A 23152-nucleotide genomic window follows, 5' to 3' on the forward strand; every position below is an offset into this window, starting at 1 on the left:
CGTTTATATTCTTTACTCCTAAATGCCAGATAACAACACAGAAAAGATCCTGCCTCCCAAAGGATTGGGTTTTTTTTTTTTAACATTATGTCTCTTCTTTCTTTTCTCCACTAACTTCTTTCTCTCTGCCCACATGTATATTCTATTCACACCACACTTAGAAAAAAATCCTGTTCCCAGCTAAAATTTAAATTTTTATTTCATGCTTTTTAACTACTTCCATCTTATACTTCTTTTCCTTTAGTGACAAACATCCTATAAGAAAAACAAAAATTCGGTGCACTTCTAACTCTTACTTCCTCCTGAATCCATTACCATCTGGCTTTCGCTCAAACAGTTCTTGCTAAGAACAATGACCTTCTTCCTAATTGTTAGGTCCAAAAACCTACTCATCCTATCAAAAATCTTGAATACAATTGTCCCTGGATAACCCGGTATTCCAGGATCCTCACTCCCACGGTGCAGATACTCAAATCCTATATAAAATGGCATAATAAGAGTCCAGCCTCCGTATCTGCAGATTTCAGAATCAAAGAACACGAAGGGGGTACTATATACATTCAACACAGTTGAGTGCAGTTCTAACTGGTTCTTCTTTAGCTTCCAGAGAAGTATTTCCTCTGGTTTTCCTCCTATCTTTGACTATTCACTGCTTCTTTTATATGGGTCCCTATTTTCTTCTGCCAACTTTAAAGAGTCTTAGCAAAACTTGGATCCAGAGCCATGAATACTGCCTACTACACACTGAGAAAGATAGTCTGATACGAAAAAAATCTAAATTTAAGATACAGATCTACCACCTCCTGTATAATCCTGACTGGGTTTTTTAGCCTTGTCTTCTTTCCATGATTCATTCATTTTCATTCAATTATTAGTCACTCAACCAATAGTTACTAAATGCCTACTACAGTATGTCTGAGATACTAAACTGGATGCAGGAAATATGTGCAAATCCCAACCCATCAGTCCCTAGAACTTCTAACAACTAGGGAGTTCTGACACAAGGGCATAATTCGACATGATCAGAACAGCCACAGGGGGCATTAAAATAAAAAGTCTGCATATTCTACCACAGGTAAATTAGAGAGTCAAGATCAGCAAGGACCATGCCTGAAATACCAACCTTCTTTTTTTTTTTTTCATTTATTTTTATTAGTTGGAGGCTAATTATTCTACAATATTGTAGTGGGTTTTGTCATACATTGACATGAATCAGCCATGGAGTTACATGTATTCCCCATCCTGATCCCCTCTCCCACCTCCCTCTCCACCCGATTCCTCTGGGTCTTCCCAGTGCACCAGGCCTGAGCACTTGTCTCATGCATCCCACCTGGGCTGGTGATCTGTTTCACTATAGATAATACACATGCTGTTCTTTCGAAACATCCCACCCTCACCTTCTCCCACAGGGTCCAAAAGTCTGTTCTGTACTTCTGTGTCTCTTTTTCTGTTTTGCATATAGGGTTATCATTACCATCTTTCTAAATTCCATATATATGTGTTAGTATGCTGTAATGTTCTTTATCTTTCTGGCTTACTTCACTCTGTATAATGGGCTCCAGTTTTATCCATCTCATTAGGACTGGTTCAAATGAATTCTTTTTAACGGCTGAGTAATATTCCATGGTGTATATGTACCACAGCTTCTTTATCCATTTATCTGCTGATGGGCATCTAGGTTGCTTCCATGTCCTGGCTATTATAAACAGTGCTGCAATGAACACTGGGGTGCACGTGTCTCAGATTTGGTTTCCTCAGTGTGTATGCCCAGAAGTGGGATTGCTGGGTCATATGGCAGTTCTATTTCCAGTTTTTTAAGGAATCTCCACGCTGTTCTCCATAGTGGCTGTACTAGTTTGCATTCCTACCAACAGTGTAAGAGGGTTCCCTTTTCTCCACACCCTCTCCAGGATTTATTGCTTGTAGACTTTTGGATAGCAGCCATCCTGACTGGCGTGTAATGGTACCTCATTGTGGGTTTGATAAAAAGTCTGCATATTCTACCACAGGTAAATTAGAGAGTCAAGATCAGCAAGGACCATGCCTGAAATACCAACCTTCTTAAGAGCAAGTTTCATTCTTTCCTCAGCTGAAACAGAGAAGCTAACAGCAGAACTCTCAGGCAAAACTAAATACAGTTATATCAATTACCTAGACATGATGCTGCTGCTGAGTCATCCAGGAAGCAGAGCAAACACCAAGATGCCACTGCCAGAGAGAGCTAAAAGGACTCATCCATCAAAGCGTTACATGCCAAAGCAAACCCTCAAAAGTCGGCTGATAAATATGAATACGTGATCTGAATAACTTCATTCTATCAAAAGCCAAACACAGACACACACTCTCTCTCTCTCTCAGAAAGTTGGTGATTATGTGCCCCTGAACTAATTCACCTTATATAATTCCTTATTTGTGTAAATGATACTTATTCTCATATTACAATGATTATTATAATGCTACAATTCTAAGGTATTTATCACTTAAAAAAAGAAGAAACATTTACATTTTCAACAAGATTTTCCACAACACTGACATTTTCTAGTAAAAATTTACACACACACATGAATTCATTACTGCAAAGATGCACAAGACCAAAATATGTTATAAATTGTGACTTTGAAAAACCCAGAGCGAAAATCCTATCCCAAGAGGTACTGGATAGGCGATTCCTTATGGCACACAAATCCTGTCAGGAAAGCCATTTCAGTACACACACACAAAACAAACTTACCACATAGTTTTGGAGGGGAAAACCTCTGGTAAACTAAAGTTTTAACTTTACCTTTTGAAAGACTAGATTTTGGTTTAAAGAGAAACCTTAGTTAGCATAAGGAAAACATTGATAAAGATGGGCCTAAAATATTTCATTACACACTACAGTGTGTAATTAACACAATTAACAAGTCAATAAAAAGTATAGGACAATATCATGTGCCAAAAAGCAAACTGGGACAAAATACCGGGACGAACAGTTTTGAGACTGTCCTCAACCGCCTACACTGGGCTAAGGATATGAAACATACCAGTTAAGTACAAAGGCTTCGGAATCAACTTTTTAAGACTCAAATCTAGGCTCCAACACTTACCAACTCTGTGACCTACTTGGGCATTTTTATTATCTACAAAATGGGAATTTATTTTTCTTACAGAGCTTTCATAAGGATTACAAAAGTTAATACCTGGAAACCCTTAAAATAATGCCTGACATAGTAAATGTCCAATAAATGTGACTTTAAAAAAAAAAAGAACAAAACAAAGGCACTTTGCTTATAGCATCTACTCTACTTCCTACAACCACCCTCTGAGATTAGTATACTGGAACAAACATTAAACAACTGAGCTGACACACCTCGCTGGGGCAAAGACAACACTCAGACTCAGGTCTTACTGTCACTAATTCAGATTCTCTACTGCAAAATGCCTCAAATAAACACTCACAGGCAGTAATCTACTCTGCCACAGGATTACCTTCATGAGCACTGATTCTAGTTCAAGTACACACACATACTCCACCACCACCACACCGCACACATCTTTGAATCCAACCATCTGCTTCTCTTTAATGCCGCTAATTATCCAAACACTTAATCCAAGCTACCAATACTGCCTACCTAAACCACTGCCATAGCTTCCGAACTAAATGGCAGACCCTGACACTTGGGAGGCCCCACCAATGAAAAGGCTGGCTCACCAAGAAATGACACAACCCTGGAGGAACAAGTCCAGAACACAAAAACACAGCTTACAGAATATAAATAAGCAAAGAAAGAACACCCAAATTTAAAGAAAACCTCCAACATGAAAGAAAAACAAACAAAAATAATAGGAGGAAAGTTAATGCAGGGAGTAGAAAAACAAAAACCTCACAAGTCTATAGTTGCCTCAAGTTCCAGCATGGTAGGACCCCTACAGTATAGCCCTCCCACGGACAGCCACTACAAACTTGAAGTATAAAAAACAACCATCTGAACATTCTGAAATTTAAGGAAAATAGGGATTTGGAGGGAAATTAAACCTTGGAGAAGCAATCTGCACAAAGGAGAGTGTTCCCTTTCTGTTCATTTTGCAGCCTTGCTGTGAGGCAGAACCATAGTTGTGGAGAGGCACCTTGGCTGGGCCACCAAACCCCTAACAGAACCCTTGCTATTTCCACCAGAGGAAGCAAGGAACAAACAGAGCCCAGACAGGCCAGGAAGTGAGGGGAAAGCACTACCCTTCGAACCACGCACATGCAGGACTGAACTAAAACAGATGAATGAGGGCCTAAGGAATTAAGCTTAGATTTGAACCACCGCACACAGAATGGGAGACAGTACTTACAATCTGAAGCTGAACTGACTGCTTCTAAAACAAAATACATACATTTTCCAGAGGACCACAGCAAAACACTCAGAAGATCCAGGATAAAATCCAAAATTACTAGAAATACAAAATATCAAGGAATATAAATCTCTCTCCTGGGAAAAGGCAATCAAGAGATGCCAATCCCAGGATGATTCAGATTATAGTTACTATGTGCATGCGCACTAAGTCACTTCAGTCATGTCCGACTCTGTGCGACCCTATGGACTGCAGCCCGCCAGGCTCCTCTGTCCACAGGGATTCTCCAGGCAAGAATACTGAAGTGGGCTACCATGCCCTCCTCCAGGGGATCTTCCTGACCCAGGGATCAAAGCTGCATCTCTTATGTCTAACCTATGTTGGCAGGTGGGTTCTTTACCACTAGCACCACATACAAAGATTTTAAAGCTGGTATTACAACTATGTTTTGGGAAATAAAGCTATATCACCTTGAAACCAATGAAATGAAAGGAATCTCAGAAGGTAAAGAGAAAACAAAAAACTGAACCAAATAAAAACTTTACACTGGAAAAATTAAATACCTGAAACAAAAAAATTCACTGGATGGGATCCATAGCACAAAGAAAAAGTGAATTTAAACTGATTTAGAGAATTCATCCATTCTAAAGAACAGAAAAGAAAAAGAATATAAAAAATAAATATGCTAACAAACAGAGCCACAAGAATTCTAAACCTTTAAAAGGTGTAGAAAACAAGCAATTTGAAACTCATAGAAAAACAAGAAAAAGAAACTGAAGAAATAATGTCCATAACTCATCAAAGTAATGAAAGGAGTAAATTAACAAATTCAACTTCAGTGAGGCTAATGCAGAAAAAATTCAAAGAAAATGACACCTAGACAGATCATAATAGAACTTCTAAAAATCAAAGACAGGGACTTTCCTGGCAGTCCAGTTTAAGACTCTCCACTCCCAATGCAAGGGGCAAGGGTCCATCCCTGGTCAAGGAATTAATATCCCACATGCTGCAAAGTGCAGCCAAAAATGAAAAAAATAAATAAATAAAAATCAAAGGTAAAAGTTATTGGAGCATCCTGAAAAAACAATATATTACATACAGAGAAACAAGGATTCAAATAACTACAAGTTTGTCATCAGACACCATGATCATCGCAAGAAAATGGAACAAAATCTTAAAGGGCTGAGAGAAAACAAACTCAGCCAGGAATTTTCTGTTCCCAAAATATGTTTCTACAGGGAGTTCCCGGGTGGCCTAGTGGCTAGGAGCACACACTTTCACTGCTGTGGCCTGGGTTCAAATCCTGCCTAGGGGGCTGAGATCCCACAAGCTGAGATCTGACATTTATACAACACTATATCCAACAACTGAAGAATATACATTATTTTCAAGTGCACATAATATATCACCAAGGTAATATACTGGGCCATAAAACAAGTCTCAATAAATTTAAAAGGAATCAGACCACAGTGAATGTGATCTCCTACCACAAAAAAAAAGAAAGAAAGAAAGAAAATTTTAAAAAGACATACAAGAAAATCCCAAATAAATGGAAATCAAATGGAATTCAAGATACAGAGGATCCAACATAGCAAAGTGATGAAGGGAAAAGTCAGTATGACAGCTGTGTGCCAGACCTAAAGAACAAATATTAACAGTTAGAAATAGGAGGATGGAGGGCTCTAAGAAGAATGTCTTCAAAGAACAAAATAAAGGAACTGATACCTATCCAATCCACGTGATCAAGCCAAAAACAGAGCTGAAAAGCAAATTCTGAAAAATGACAGAAGATCTGTAAAGAATTAACCACAGATACACAAGGGGGTGGGGGTAAGGGATAAATTAAGAGGAGTCTGGGGTTAACACATACACACTACTATACATAAAACAGGTAAACAACAAGGACCTATTGCATAGCACAAGGAACTATACTCAATATCCTGAATTCAAGTTATATACATAACCTAATCACTTTGCTGTATACTTAAAACTACCACAGTATTGTAAATTAACTATACCTCAATAAAAATAAATAAACAACGAAGAAATAAAAACTAGGCAACCCTATGAAAAATTTTAAGTTATACAAAACACACCACTTTGACTCACTAGTGAACAATGCTTTCAAAGTCATAAAATGTAAATACTAATTATCGACTTAACCAAATGTTAGGCGCCTTTCACACATTTGCTCTTCACAATAATTCTATCTATTACTAGTAAGGGAAGTACCTATACTATATCCTTACTTTATAGGTGAGGAAGCAATGGCACAGAGAAGTTAAGTAATCAGCCCAAGGGTACAGTGCTTTAAGTGAGAAGCCAAGATGTGAACTTATGAGGTGAGACTACAAAGATGATCTGGGAAGGAAAAGCAGGTCATGGAAGAAACCAAAGCAAAACAAACAAATCAAGTAGTAGCTTAGTATCATTACATTAAAAATACAAAGTTAAATAACCAAAGCCACCAGAACAGTTAAAGATTGTGTTCTTTTGAGGAGAAAGCTTGGAGGACCAAGCGTGGGAAAGAAGACTGATGCTTCTCATTGTCTTTTTCTACTCTAACTTTTGAAACTGTATACTTGTATTGTTTTGATTTTAAAAAACATATGCTGGTCAAAGAAAACTCACTTCCAAGCTGAGCCCAGCCCACTGAAGCATTACACGGTTTTGGATTCTGGACAATCGGCTGGCCGGTGACCGCCAGGTTCACCCTACACCGGTCAAGCCTGGCGGTGTCGCCATGTCTGGTATCGTCACCAATAAAAGGAAGGTAACCATAATGGAAGTTCTATTTCCCAGCTTTTAACTCAGCTGATAATGTTTATACGTGACAGAATAAAGTTTGTCCTCCAAGCTTTGCTGAAAAACCCCTTAACAGATCCTCCCTCAGGCAGTCTTCTGTAAAATGAGATGGTTGAAGAAAATGATCCCTGCTTTCACAATATCTGGAAACATTTTCCTTCTGTCCATAAGTAAACCAAATAACCTAACCATGGTTAATTATTTGCAAATGCAAGTCACCAGTCAGATGAGGAATTATGTAAAACTACCAGAATTCATTTAAACAGATTTCTCTGCACTATTCTAAAAGCAAAGTATATACTCTAATTATGGACATCCAAAATATCACTGTATGGGCTGGGCAATGTGATGTCACTTTTACATAAAAGGACTCTGGAAATCTATTCACTTTATAAATGTATCAGTAATCTCAAGGATATACTTTAAGACTCAAATCAGAAAGAGCATGTTTATTTCTTCTATAAGCATTTACAATGCACTATATAATGGGCCCAGAACTATACTATACACTATTACAAATATGACAGACCTAAGCCCTAATTCACATTGAGTTTACAAAATGCATACCATGGAGCAAAGACTATGATAGGATAAGGGCACAGTGTTAAAAGCATACAGTGAACCTGGTAGGAAAAGGGAGGAAATGGAGTTGGGGAGGCAGATGAGGGAAGGTTTTCTGGAGAAAAGAACATCTAAACAGATTTGGATAAATAGAAATTCATCCTGGAGGAAGAACGAAAGGAGAAAAGGGCAATAATATGTTCCAAAGCCAGAAGGCAAGAGAGAGCACGGTGTAGAGTGGTGGCTGGCAAGGTGCAAGGTAAGAAAACAAAAATATTACAGTTCAAAACACACACATGTGCAGCGCAGTAACAAATAAAGCAGAGAGAAGTTAGCAGAGACTCATATTGTTCTCTAACGTTACAAACAAAAATTTTAAAGGGTCAAGTATTATTTCAAGTGCTCATCCTTCCCCTTTTGGGGAAATCACACAAAAAGTCACCCTGATATAAATGAACACTCTACCCAAATGAGAACAAATGTTCTTTTAAACTACTGGATTTCTTCAGTCTAGCATACAATAGGCCATAAGTTCGAAGAGCCTCAAAATTAGTAAAGAAGTAAAACTATCCAGTTTATTTCCTTATTCTCAAAGCCTCTGCCAAACAGCACAATTTCTTTACATAATGTAATGGGTAATTCTGGAGAAACACCACAGAGAACCTAAACCACAGCACATTCCTAAACTTTTAAAATATTAAACTACTGATGTTCAAATCTTAAAAGTAGGCAAGTCAAAACCCTAAAATAATCTGATAGTAAATCTCAGACTACTGCAGCATTTCCCAACTTGCACTTGGCATGTCTTTAACAAGAATTTTACCCACACCTTAATTCCAACTAAGTGACCAAACTTTTGGAAGAAACTATAACAACACAGCATGAAAACATAGACAACGATTTATAATCACATGACAGATAGGCCAGCCTTAACTACAATGACCTTTTGAGTAAATTTACATTTAATAAGGTCAGCAGAATGTATTCCATAGTTATTTAAGCTTAAGTCAGGCCTTCACATGTAGAATATATATAAGCTTTTAAAATAATGCATTATTAATACACATATAATCAGTGTTCTAGCATGTAGGTATGACATTAAAGAAAGAATAAAAAGAAAATACTCTGTAAGTAGTCAACATAAAACAGATGAGGAAAATAAAAGCAGTACCCACAACTCCACAGTCAACGAAGGTACTAGGCAGAGCCACTGCACACGGCTCCATGAGTTCCTTACTGAACCACCCTATGGGGCCAATCGTGTGTGTGTGCATGCGTGTGCGCGTGTGCAGAGAAGGAGGGGAAAGGGAGAGGAAGAGAGACACATAACACGAAGCAGCATGTGTTAAGCTAGAAAGTAATGCAAAACACACACAACCTGAGAGTCCAAGTCTCGGTAGCAGAAAAAAAAAAAGAACTCTTATAAAAATGAGAATTAGAATAAAATAACAGACACAAGGTTTGACTCTATGGAACTGGTCTTGAGCTAACACCAATCACTCAGTCATTTTTATCAAATACTTCCAAAGTGCCTACCACATGCCAGATATTGACAGACATCAGTCAGTTCAGTCGCTCAGTTGTGTCCGACTCTTTGTGACCCCATGGACTGCAGCACACCAGAGTTCCCTGTCCTTCACTAACTCCCAGAGCTTACTCAAACTCATGGCCATGAGTCAGTGATGCCAGACATGGCAGTGAACAAAACAGACCTGTCCTTGTGAAGCTTACACATGTGGCTGGGAGGTGGGGGGGTGGGTAGGAAGGAGGCAGAAATTAAACAAATAAATATTTGAAAATATCAGGTGGTGACAAGTACCACGGGAAAAAAAAAATGAAACAGAAAATGGGAGTACTGTGAAGAGGGTACTGTGTTTTAAATGGCCTCAATGATGTGACCACTGTAACAGAATGAAGATTCTATCAGACATGAGAAACTTAGTCTCTGCTTTTTTCACAGGAAATGTAACACTCTTAATTGGGGTCTCCACACAAATTCTAGTGACAGACCAGGTGCCTGCTTGATTACCAGTTACAAGAAGTAAGGATGCAGAACAACTTTACCATAGCTCCTAAGGGTTTAGTTCAAGGCTGAATGAAATAAAAATCTGTCAGAAGCATCCTGCAACACACCCAAACTTAAGGCCTTTACAAGGTACATTCCTCTTTCATCTACATCGAGGGTGGGCAAATTACAGCTAGCAGGCCAAACTCAGCCTACCATCTGTTTTTGTAAATAAAGTTTTCTTAGAACACAGCCATGTTAACCTGCTTACATATTAAGTTGGATACTTTTGCACTGAAACAGCCAATCTGTACCCAATTGTGACAGAAACCACATAACCTGGAAAGCCTAAAATACTTACTATCTGGTCCTTTACAAGAACATATGCTGACCTCTAGCCTAGACCACTACCACCACTACTACCCTCAAAGTAAAGACTTCTTTCAGGGGTCTCTTTAGGAGCACGTGACCAGGGCAGTCACATGGACCCAGCCACAGGAGAGCCTCATGCCTGGGGCTTAATGCTCCATGGTCACCTTTAAATTCTTTAAAAAAAAAAAAACAAAAAAAAAAACTCCTTTCTTTCATTCTTCATTCAGCTGCGTTGGGAGCCCGTGTGCCGTGACTATGGAAGCCTGCGTCCGTGCACCGCAGCAGAAGCTCCCACAGGAATCTGGGCTGGATCTATGGCTGCTTTAATCAACAGAATGCAGCACAATGACATTCTGGAGTTCCAAGTCCAAGCCTTAAGATGAATGGCACCTTCGTTTTCCCTTCTATGATGTGAAAGGCCAAAGTCACACCGGGAGGACACATGAAGAGGACACACACAGAGGAGAACTGAAATGACTGACGTTCAAAGTTGAGCTTCCAGTCAATAGGCATCATCAACGGCTAGTGAAGGGAGTGAGTCATCTTGAATGTTCCAATCCAATCGAGCCCCCAAATGGTTGGAGTCCCAGTTAACAGCCCATGGAGCAGAAGAACTGCTCTATTGATCACAGCCAAGTTGAAACATAATAAAATGCTTGTGTTCTGAGTAGTTTGTTAAGAAACAATATAAAACTAAAGCATCAAGATTTGAATACCAGATCCATCACACCTGGATTCATACATATGCTTATTATTTAACCTCTTTATGTCTCATTTTTCTCCATCTGCAAATTGAGGATCATGACATTATCTATTTCACAGAATTGTTCTAATGAATAAACGTGCTCTTAAGTGTAAAAGTACACAGCGGAGTTCTCAGCATATTCCTGATATAACACAAAAAGATATTATTGTTCTACTATTGCTACTTCATTATTGATAAAATGTATTATTTATTCCAGCATCCTGCTTCACTTTCTTTAAACCACCTATTATTATCTGAAATTATGCTTACTTATTTACCTGCCTTCCCTCCAATAAAGTGTGAGCTATGAGACAAGAACTGTCTTGTTCACCAGCACCTAAAACAGGATTTGGTAGATAGAGATACTTTAAAATTAATATTGAATAAATGAGTTATAGGACCTTGGTTTCATAGTTAATCAATAATGATATCTAAAAACTGCTCCCATGCCTTAAGTATAAATCTGACAAGAGGCACTCAAAACATACAATAGATAGCACATAGGCTATCTATAATGTTATTTTCAGGACATAATCCCAATGCATTTACTTGTGACTGCACAAACACTACACCATTATTAGATCATGGAATGCTCAAATATGCCTAAGTGATGGCTGGCATCTGATTCAGCATTGTTCAGGCGTTCTAAGGTAGCTCACTTGTTTGTATAATTTTTTTAAATGAGTTGTACTCAAGCAAACTAATGACACACTCTTAGCCACTATTGCTACATGCACAGAAACAGCCAAAGAAACTTTAATGTGGGGTCTGTTCAAAAATAAACTACCCTGGCGACACAAATTAACATAATATTAATCTTTGAGCTACAGAAACCTGGTTTTAAACACACCTGAGGTGTGCATTTCCTCAGTTAGTTTTTTAAGTTTAAAATCTATATTAAAGAGGCAATAAAAATCATTCCCAGAACCCCGAAGCACCTCTAGAAGATACACAAAGCAGCACAAAAACACGATTCAGAATAACAAGTTCTCTGATACTGTGATTCTCAACTTTCCTTCTGCCGTGATGGAGAGATGACAGATCCATGAAACTCACCCTGCCTCCTCTTCTAATTATAATTCCGTAGGAGTTTCTACATTTAGGAACAGCAAGAGAAAGCACAGGGGTGTGGCACAGAACTTTAGATGAGAAATAAACACATGTGAAGTCAGGGAAGTATGAGAGAGGACTTTAGGGTTGACGCTAGTAAGAAGTATGTCCTGCAGAACTTCAGTGGTTACTGCATAAAAGTTAAGGGGGAGGGGGAGACTGCTAAGATGCAGCACTGTACAGGTGTGGAAAGGGCCATTCAAGGAACCTGCATGTTAAAAACCTGAATTTAGGGGCTTCCCTGGTGGTTCAACAGTAAAGGGTCCGCCTGCCAACGCAGGGGATACGGATTCGATTCCTGGTCTAGGAAGACCCCACATGCCACCGAGTGAGCCCATGTGCTACAACTACTGAAGCTCATGCGCCTACAGTCCGTTGTACCCAAGGAGTGAAGCCACTGCAACGAGAAGTCGGAGCATCGCAACTAGAGAAAAGTCCACATATTAATAAAGACCCGGCATAGCCAAAAATAAAGACTTACTAAAAAAAGAACAAAAATTTATACTTCAAAATCCAGTAAGCCCACTAAAATGGCTAAAAGTATAAAGTCTGAAAATATCAAAATTTTGGCAAGGTGGTGAAGCAGCCAAAGCTTCTATACATTGGTGGTCTAATTGTAAAATGGTACACATTGAAATGGTACACAGGCTTGGAAAAAAAGTCTGGTGATTTCTCATAAAATTAAGCATACATCTACCCTATTACCCAGTAATTTCACCGAAGAGAAATGAAAACATATAACCACAGAAAGACCTGCACTAGAATATTCCTAACAGCTTTATCTGTAATAGCCAAAAACTGGAAACAACCCAAATGTCTATCAACAGAGCAATGAATAAACAAACTGTCATACATCCACACAATGAAATACCATTCAATAAAAAGGGACGCACTAATGTACATGATAACATGGATCAATCTCCTAAACGGCATGCAGAGTGAAAGAAGCTTTGCAGACCATATGCTGTGTGATTCTAGAATTAGGTAAATCTAATTTGAAGTGAAAAACAAAAGACCATAACAATCACCTGGTGGGTATGAATCAACAGGGAAGGGTCATGAGTGAACTATGATGACAGCAATGTTCTGTCCCAATGGTCAGTAAACTTTTTCCATAAAGGGCAGAAGGGCAAATATTTCAGGCTTTCTGGGCTCTACCTCGAAAGCCAATTCTGCCACTGTAAATGAATGACATGGCTGCGCTACCATAAGACTTTATTTACAAAATAAGAGTTAGAATGTAGTTTGCTGGTCCCTGCTCTATATATTAAAAGTAGTTTGGGTTACACAGATGTATGTACTTGTCAAAACTCATCTAATAGGCCATGGAAGATCTGTGCATTTCGCTATATGTCAATTTTACACAAAAACCAAAAAGCAACAGCTAACTCTAGGCTAATGATAAGCATGTGGTTTTCAGTGAGGTACACCGATATCTGCAACATATTCTGAAAGCTCAAAAAACAAGATGGATACACTAACACAAATACTAATGATCCGCTGGATCATTTAAAAAGCAAGAGAATTCCAGAAAACATCTATTTCTGCTTTATTGACTATGCCAAAGCCTTTGACTGTGTGGATCACAACAACCTGTGAAAAATTCTGAAAGAGATGGGAATACCAGACCACCTGACCTGCCTCTTGAGAAACCTGTATGCAGGTCAGGAAGCAACAGCTAGAACTAGACATGGAACAACAGACTGGTTCCAAATAGGAAAAGGGGCACGTCAAGGCTATATATTGTCTCCCTGCTTATTTAACTTATATGCAGAGTACACCATGAGAAACGCTGGGCTGGATGAAGCACAAGCTGCAATCAAGATTGCTGGGAGAAATATCAATAACCTCAGATATGCAGATGACACCACCCTTATGGCAGAAAGTGAAGAAGAACTAAAGAACCTCTTGATGAAAGTGAAAGAGGAGAGTGAAAAAGTTGGCTTAAAGCTCAACATTCAGAAAACCAAGATCCCATCCAGTCCCATCACTTCATGGCAAATAGATGGGGAAACAGTGGAAAAAGTGGCTGACTTTATTTTTCTGGGCTCCAAAATCACTGCAGATGGTGATTGCAGCCATGAAATTAAAAGACGCTTACTCCTTGGAAGGAGAGTTATGACCAACCTAGACAGCATATTAAAAAGCAGAGACATTACTTTGTGAACAAAAGTCCATCTAGTCAAGGCTATGGTTTTTCCAGTGGTCATGTATGGATGTGAGAGTTGGACTATAAAGAAGGCTGAGCACCGAAGAATTGATGCTTTTGAACTGTGGTGTTTGAGAAGACTCTTGAGAGTCCCTTGGACTGCAAGGAGATCCAACCAGTCCATCCTAAAGAAAATCAGTCCTGAATATTCATTGGAAGGACTGATGTTGAAGCTGAAACTCCAATACTTTGGCCACCTGATGCAAAGAGCTGACTCATCTGAAAAGACCCTGATGCTGGGAAAGATTGAGGGCAGGAAGAGAAGGGGACGACAGAGGATGAGATGGTTGGACGGCATCACCGACTCAATGGACATGGGTCTGGGTGCAATCTGGGAGTTGGTGACAGACAAGGAGGCCTGGCGTGCTGCGGTTCATGGGGTCGCAAAGAGTCGGACACGACTGAGCAACTGAACTGAACTGGGAAATGTAGGCTCAACAACTGGTATATGGTATATGGAAGTTAACTGTACAATTCTTTCAACTTTTGAATATATTTGAAAGGTTTTGTTTTGTTTTTGGCCTCATTTTGTGGTCTGTGGGATCTTAGTTTGCTGACCAGACATCGAACCCATGCCCCTGGAAGGGGAATCACAGAGAGTCCTAACCAATGGACCACCAGGGAATTCCCTGACAGTTTTAATATTAAACTGGAGGGTGGGGGAGATTCAATGAGGCCACTGAAGATTTTTAAGCAAGAAAATGCAAATCAACTTTATATTCTACAGTTCATGCAGTGCAAGCATATACTGAAGGATGATCAGATGAAGGGAGAAAGTTCTAAGCAGGCTATTACAACAGTCCATGCCATAGAAAATATCAACATTTGAAGAGTAAGTACAAAGTGAGTTCATGGAGAGAAGAAAAATCAGGGCAGTCAGTGCTCAGTTGCTCAATCACATCCAACTCTTTGCGACCCCATGGACTGTGGCCCACCAGGCTCTTCTGTCCATGGGATTTTCCAGGCAAGAATGCTGGAGTGGGTTACCATTTCCTCCTCCAGGGGATATTCCTGACCCAAAGATCAAACCTACATCTCCTCTGCCTCCTATATTGCAGGCCAAGCAGAGAGCTCCTTCATTTCAGGAAGGAGGAAGGAGTTTCAAGGAGAAGTTCACAATGTCAACATAAAAGAACTTAAGCATGAAGAGAATGAAAAGTACCTAGATTAAGCAATGGACCCTGATGATGTAAAAGAGGTGTGGGAAGAATGTAAATCAGATAAAGGAGATTATTAAGTTCAAAGGAAACAAACAAGTGACAAGTAATCTCGCTGGGACAAGAGAGGAAGAAAAAACTGAAACATAAAGTGAAAGACTGAAATATTGCTTTTAAATGAAAAACAAAAGTACATGACTGCACCTAAAAGTCACATCTCACCCAGAACCTGTACTCTTGGCTAAGGCAGCCAGCCGTGGGTCTGAGTGTCCCTGCATATTTTTACCGAGTGTGACAGTCTGCAAAGCCTGTCCATTTCATGATACTGCAAGGATTCTCATAATAAGTCACACAGGTAACAAAGAAGGTCAAGGTGACCACAGCTGACAACTGCCTCTCAGGGAGAGGTAAACTAGCTTGTTTGTTGTTTGCTATCATGCCTGCAGCTTGCTTTTTAAAAAAAAAAAGTGCTGGCTCCTTGGTCCTGAGTTCCTTAGCTGTGATCCACTATGTGTATCCATCTAGACCCATCATCCTCATGGGACCTGGTTACAAGGAAAGACAGCACAAACAGGCTGACGTTCATGAGTCTGCAGTGCTGTGAGTAATAATGTCACTTGTTTCTGACCTGGGAGTCTCCTGTTTGTCTGCCAGCAACCGTGAAACATTAACAGACTAAGTGTCAGCTTGTAAATATGGTAAAATCAAATCTTAAGATTTTTCAGAGTTCTTGACATGAATGACAAAGAGCTAGTTGATTTTCATATTGCTAAATAAGAGACAAAAACAGACACCAGCAAAAACTGCAATTTATGTAACATTTTATAGTTTATTTACCTTCTATTATTCATAATACTTATTATATAGCCGTCTCTACACTATATTTTATATATGTATTACATTATATAATTCTCATAATAATCCTAATGAGGTAGGTACTAATATGAGGAAACTGAGGCTTCAAGATGCTAGATAACTAAACCAAGGTCTCACAAACTGTAATCAACACAACCTACATATAGGCTCTGATGACTTTAAAAGATGTGAGGGTTTTGTTTAATCATTAATAGTCAACCTCCTTCCCAGCTGATTTATCAAGAGCAACTCTAATTCAGCATATATTAGAACAAAGCATCTCTATCATCATAGGATGAATACTTTATTCTTATAGAAAACTAACGTTTCGGAAATGTTAATAGAATCAAAGTTGTCTCTAAAAATCTATGGTTTAGGAAGAGCTAGGTTAAACAAATCCAAACCATTGTCTTTAGGGCAGAAGCTCTCATAGTTTCAATATGCAAATATATGTTCTTCCAGGTGGCGCTAATGGTAAAGAACCTGCCTGCCAAAGCAGGAGATTTAAGAGGCCTGGGTTTGATCCCTGGGTCGGGGAAGATCCCAAGGAGAAGGGAATGGCAACCCACTCCAAAACCCTTGCCTGGAGAATGCCATGGACAGAGGAGCCTCACAGGCTACAGTCAGTAGGGTCACAAAGAGTCAGACATGACTGAAGCGACTTAGCACACACATATGCTAATATGTATTCTATTTCTTCTAAAACCATCTATCATCTTCATTCTGAATGCTCCAGTTTGGAAAACTACTGCTGCAATCAACAGTGCCAATTTAACTTGTACACAGAATACCTTTGAAAACTTAGCAGTCAGCTTGGTGGTTCAAGTACACAAGTCCTTCAAAATAGAGAACATCAAAGTCAGAACGTGGCAAAACAGCTCCAAGCCAAGTCAACTACTTCATAGTCTGGCAACACTGCCCATTTCCTACCAAACAAAAGTCAGCTTCCCATAACACAATGGAACTACATGGCTTTTTCTGAAGTTAGAAGGGTAACAAGGCAAGGTTTTTATATGTGTAGCTCTGTACATTGTAAACACTGTTTTACTAAACAAAATTTAGACACTTTTAATGATGGAGCAGAGATCACAGAAAAAGTAGTTTTCACATAAAGCTTGTGAATTCGTTAATGACAGTAAGTCATTCTGATGGTCCTAGGCATCACCATTAACTCATCTGTCCATGGGATTCTCCAAGCAAGAATACTGAAGTGGGTAGCCATTCCCTTTTCTAGAGGATCTTTCTGACCCAAGGATGGAACCTGGGTCTCCCAAATAGCAGGTAGATTCTTTACCATCTGAGCCACCAGCGAAGCCCCAACTTATCAAAAACTAAACTTGAAAACTAAATTTTAACTCTATGAATAAGTGGAAAATTAACATCGTATATATGATTTTGCCGCCAAACATTATTTTCCTGTCTTCTACTTAGTCATCTCTAAACATTCGACAACTGAAACTGCTCATTGCTCCATTGTTATTAATCATTCCAGAGTTTTCAAAAAAGCCAGCCGCACAACAGTTGCGTTAATCATACAAGCTAGAGCTGTAGACTGATCCCTAGCTTACTGCCAACCGAATCAGCTGCCCTTTTTTTTTTTTTCCTTGCCCTCTGTTCTGAAGGAATACCTCCACCCATTCAAAGTCTACATAGGACACATCTCTAATGGGGAGTGCAGAGTCAGGGGTGGGAATATACCAAGATAAAGTTACTAACCAGGCCATTATCAACAAAACCAAGAGCTATTCTAGACAGATGAAATTACACAGGAACTGGGATTAAAATCTAAATGTAAACTGTACTAAGATTCTCAAACACTTCACCTTACAAGGAAAGTGATGTCCTACCTACTTGAACCAAGAAATATCTTTAGAAGGGCAGACTTTTGCCCTCTGCTCTCAAAGATTGCCTCCACCCATTCAAAGTGTATGTGGGGCACATATCCACCTAGAAAAAAAAAAGAAGGGCAATAAAATATCATACTGTTCACTATTTTGAAAGGAGTTGTAGAGAAAAAGGAAGTATCTTAAAGGTCACAGAGCAATTTCCAACATTTTGGTTTTAGGAATTCTTAAAAATATACAATTAACCATAACCACTGAAAACAAATGTGACTTTATAATAAATTACTTTAAAGCATAGATGTGTCAGTTAATAATGTTTTGAATAGGGATCTGTTTATGAGAACATGGTTGATTCTTATAAGCAAAACCCCAAAGAGAAAGAATTTGAATCAGCTAACACTATTAAGGTAAACAAATAAGAAAAGGAAAGAAAAGTGATTAAAGAAAAGAAATAAACACACTGGTAACAATATTCAATATTTTATTTTTACTAACATCTGCAAAAATTGGACTATGCCTTAAAAAAAGAAAACAAACCATCAAAAGTGTATACACTAACAACTTGAAAAATGTCTTCCCATACTGGCAGCAATATTTTCTGAACCATTCTGAAAATACTGATAAATTTTTACAGAATTCAGATCAATAACTTTATCGTGGTATACCCCTCACACCCCTGATCCCAACACCCCCATTTTACAGAATTCAGAATTCCAAATGAACATACATCATTTAGAGGTTTTACCGGATGTAAACCAGATGAAACTGATGCATCATGAGTTTTTATCTTAAAAAAAAAACGCAAAACTACATACATTGGGATTTCAACTTTCAGTACCCTTCATATTTGTCAAAGTACAGTTATTAAAAGAAATTCTTAGTTCACAGTCTCACTTGTGTAAATAGATCTGAAACATGAAATCTGCACTAACATATCTAGATTCATAAATCTCACAAACAGTACTGTCAATTGTAGCATCGGTGCTCCATAATTAACGTTTCTCTCCTTTCCCTCAGAAAATAGGCTTAACTAAATTACCACCTCAAAGTTTACAGAATAACATGCTACCTAGCTGCAGGGAAATAGTCAACTATAGCTGAGTCCATTTTTAAACAGGGTTTACCTAGGATTCGCCAATGACACCATCGGAATTAGTATCAGAAGAAAAATATATATCAGAAAAACGGACATGGGAAACACAGAGGGGCACTTTTCACTCATTTCAACTTATAAAGGTTTAATACGGTTAAACCGGAAAGCCTTGTATTTGAAGAAAATTAATTTTTCAAACACGATTAGCATTTTTAGCAAAACTTCCTATTTCCCCTCCCACCAATTTAAAAAAAAAAAAAAAAAAAACAGGAAAAAAAGAGTCGCTTTTCTAATAAAAACAGAAAAGGCCAAAATGACAAGGTTAACTAGGACTAAGAAATAAGATCAGCCCCACGACTATTCTCTACAGTTGCGCAATTTTTAAACCCACACTTTTTTTTTTAACCAAATCCAATCCCACCCCACACAGTGCTTACCTCTCCCTCCTTCCCACCCACTCCATCTATGACTGCGATCACCTTCCCAGCAGGTATGTGAACTCATTTCCAGTATACAATCCACGGGAAAATCTCCGAAGTAACTGGGTCAGGGCATGACGAAATGATCGAGAAAGTGAGAAATAAAACAGATATAAGTTCTAAAAGGAGGGGCGGGGGGTGTCTAACAGCGGAAGGATGAGGACCTAAAAGACGACCTGGGTCTAGAAAGAAGGGTCTCAAAGGACCCACGGGCAGGCTCCAATACGAGAAATGTGAAGTAAGCACGGTCCTGCCAGAAGAGCCAACAACAAATGAGCCAACATGCCCCACCGGCAATAACCGGTGGAAAGGGGCTCTGGAGTCCACCGGGGGCAGGTTGGGGGGTGCGGACAATCCCGGGGTTCCGGGCGGCGCAGGAGGCCGGGGCTGAGGACAGAAACTCACCATCTGGTAGCGGCCAGTCCCCGCCTGGTGGTGATCCATCCTGCCCGGCTCGGGGTCCGGCTTCCGAGCGGGTGAGTCCCCTCGGCACTCAGCCCCCTCGGCCGCCCCCTTCAACGACGTCGTCGCCTCAGCGACTCTTCCGCCTCTGTTTCTGCGGCCGCGGTCGCCCGGCCGGGCCGCCTCAGTTCCCGTCGCTGCCGCAGAAGCCGCGGAAACCTCCGCGTCGGCCGCAGCTGGGGGGCGAAGCTCCGGGGCGCCGCGCGCGCTACTGAGCATGCTCGGGATGGTCGCGCATGCTCGCTGGGTCCTCCGCCGTCCCATCCGCCTCGCGAGTGGCAGGGGGCGGTTTCGCTGGGTGGGATGAGATGGAAAAGTCAGGCAAGCCCGGGGAAGCGATCTAGGTTGTCAGCCTGTCGGGAGTGGGAGGTGGCAAAAGGAGCGGAGAAAAAAAAAAAAATCACCGTCCTTGATTGGCCTTTTCAGTCCGACGGGTTGCGTGCCGGCAAGTCACATTGTCGAGGAGAAAAGAGACGCATTCCAGGAACACCTGAGGACAGATCACCGTGTTTCCTCACACCTCGTCTTCTTATCCACCCAACCTAGAACAATGATGCTGCTCCTGCTGCTGCTGCTAAGTCGCTTCAGCCGTGTCCGACTCTGTGCGACCCCATAGACGGCAGCCCACCAGGCTCCCCGTCCCTGGGATTCTCCAGGCAAGAACACTGGAGTGGGTTGCCATTTCCTTCTCCAGTGCATGAAAGTGAAAAGTAAAAGTGAAGTCGCTCAGTCGTGCCCGACTCTTAGCGACGCCATGGACTGCAGCCTACCAGGCTCCTCCATCCATAGGATTCTCCAGGCAAGAGTACTGGAGTGGGGTGCCATTGCCTTCTCCGAGAACAATGCTAGGACACTCCTAAAAGACTTATTCAAAAATTATTAGTGAGTTAAGGGGTGTCTTTTTAGGTTGTTTTGTTTGTCCCCTTCTTGATAATAAGAGATTTAAGAGTCCAACAAGGAGTCTTCAGCCATACTCATGTATCTCGCGGCGGAAAGGAGGCCCTAGAGCCCTAGGTTACTAAAAGGATACAAAAAGATAATGAAATAATATAGGACTCTTCTAGGGTCCTATATTACATCGGTAATAAATTACATCGGTAATTCCAAAGGGTTTAACAGTAAGGATTCGCTTTGTGTGCAGTAAGACAATCTCAATAACCAGTTAACCACGCTTGGCCTACCGTGTGTATCTCCAACCAGACACAAAGCATGTTCTCTAGCAAGTAAAAGAATGTGATGGGGCGGCATACTCTTTAACCCAAAGAGTTTCTGAACACTGAAAACTGTGATCCCACATGATCTGGCTCAGTTGTCTTTTCTGTTCCTTTCCCTCCTGAATCCCCAAAGGAGATTCCCTGCAATGAAGAAGGCTACTGGATGCGCCTCATCATCTAGTTAAAAACAGCAAAAATACAATAAGGAGAGACATTCATTGAGAGAGCAACTGAAAAATGTAAGCTTTCCCTGTTGTTTTATTCAAAGCATTGATCAGTTCTTGGTATTTCTGCCATCTTGACACATCCAGTGGTGGAGAGTATTAATAGGCTGATACAATAAGAGGCAACGATATTGTCGTACTTAAATATCTAACCTTTCTTTGGGCTTAGTTGCTCAGTCTCTGAGTCCTGTCCCACTTATTGTGATCCCATGGACTTTAGCCCGCTGCGCTCCTGTCCATGGAATTTCCCAGGTAAGAATACTGGAGTGGGTAACCACTTCATCCTCCAGGATATCTTCCCTACCCAGGGATTGAGCCCAAGTTTCTCACATTGCAAGCGGATTCTTTACCATCTGAGCCACCAGGGAAGCCCAGGCTTTCTTCAGGTATAACTTAATGCATTTTCGATTCTAAGATAATAAACATGACATTTCATTGTGTTGCTGTACAGAAACTCACTCTCACAATTTCACCCCAAATGGTATTACCTTTCAACAATAAAGACAACCACCAGTGTCAGCAAAATGAAATGAGTCCTACATCACTTATGGTCTATACTGTTCGTTTAAAACTTAATTTTATATGCAGCTGCACTTTCATTAATCATTTATATGTCCATTTGTCTTTCAAACAAGCTTCTGCACAGAAGGGAGGCCATTGTTTACACCTAGCACAACCAGAACAGTGATGAGAACATAATGGTGAAAACCAATGACCTGACCAAAAGTAAACATCCTAAATCTTGTTAGAGTGACAGATCTTTCAGTTTTACTTTCCTCCCAAGTTTTGTGAGTGGTTTGCTAATCTAGAGAGCAGGTGACAAAATTCAACAGGAAAGTGGCTTTTCAGTGAAGAGGAGGAAGAGAAAGAGGGGAAAGAGAAGGAGAAGAAGAGTTGATATGTGCTGACCCCTTCCCAAGTCAAGAACTGCATGAGCTACGTTATTTTGTCTTCACAGCATCTCCATGATGTAGGCACGATTGTCATCCAGGTTTAACAAATCAAGAAACTAAGGCACTGGGAGGTTCAGGAACTTTCCAAAGCCAAATCGCTCACAAGTGGTGACAGACTCCAGAGCCTCCACTATGTTAAGCACCATGCTATAATACACTTAAAATGAACCATCCAACCAGCAAACCAGCTCCTCTTTCTTTCTGTCCACTGTTGCATTGGCTTAGTTGTGAAATAGGCAGAAGGAGCTCAGAATGGCTCTCCAGAGGACGAAAATATCCAGTCTCACACAGATCAAGCAGTGGCTTTACAGGAAGTCAGACTGGATCTTTGATGCATCATAAGCAGAAGAGGCCCTGAGTTGTCCCATAGGAGCCACTTTGGGGGGAAGGTATGGGGGTAATGATATCCTGATCATTTTACAGGCCTTAAGCAACATGTGGTAGTTTTAATCTTTAATCTTTTGGTAGTAACAAGTCTAGTTACCTAAGGTGGTGGTCTACCACCATAAACTCAAGTGGAATTTTATAAATATTTGTTTTATTATTTATTTGGCTGCATTAGATCTTTGGTGTGGCATGTGGAATCTTTGCTGCGTCACCTGGGATTTTTCTTTCTGGTGCTTGGTCTCAGTATCTGCAACATACAGGCCCAGATGCTCTGATTCATGTGGGATCCTACTTCCCTGACCAGGGATTAAACCCAAGTCCCCAACATTACAAGGCGGACTCTCAACCGCTGAACCA

The 23152-nt window shown here is 40.2% G+C and overlaps 1 protein-coding gene across 1 annotated transcript in view; it reads right to left on the reverse strand.

Moving 5' to 3' along the window:
• NDFIP2 (Nedd4 family interacting protein 2) overlaps positions 1–20357 on the reverse strand; it is a 78677-nt gene extending 58320 nt beyond the window's left edge. Inside the window, exon 1 of the mRNA XM_043477914.1 lies at positions 19961–20357. Coding sequence (XP_043333849.1) covers positions 19961–20281 — 321 coding nt within the window. The 5' untranslated portion in view covers positions 20282–20357. The remainder of the gene's footprint in view (positions 1–19960) is intronic.
• Between the last annotated feature and the right edge of the window lie 2795 nt (positions 20358–23152).

The sequence above is a fragment of the Cervus canadensis genome, chromosome 9 (genome assembly GCF_019320065.1).
Source record: "Cervus canadensis isolate Bull #8, Minnesota chromosome 9, ASM1932006v1, whole genome shotgun sequence".
Classification (NCBI taxonomy): domain Eukaryota; kingdom Metazoa; phylum Chordata; class Mammalia; order Artiodactyla; family Cervidae; genus Cervus; species Cervus canadensis.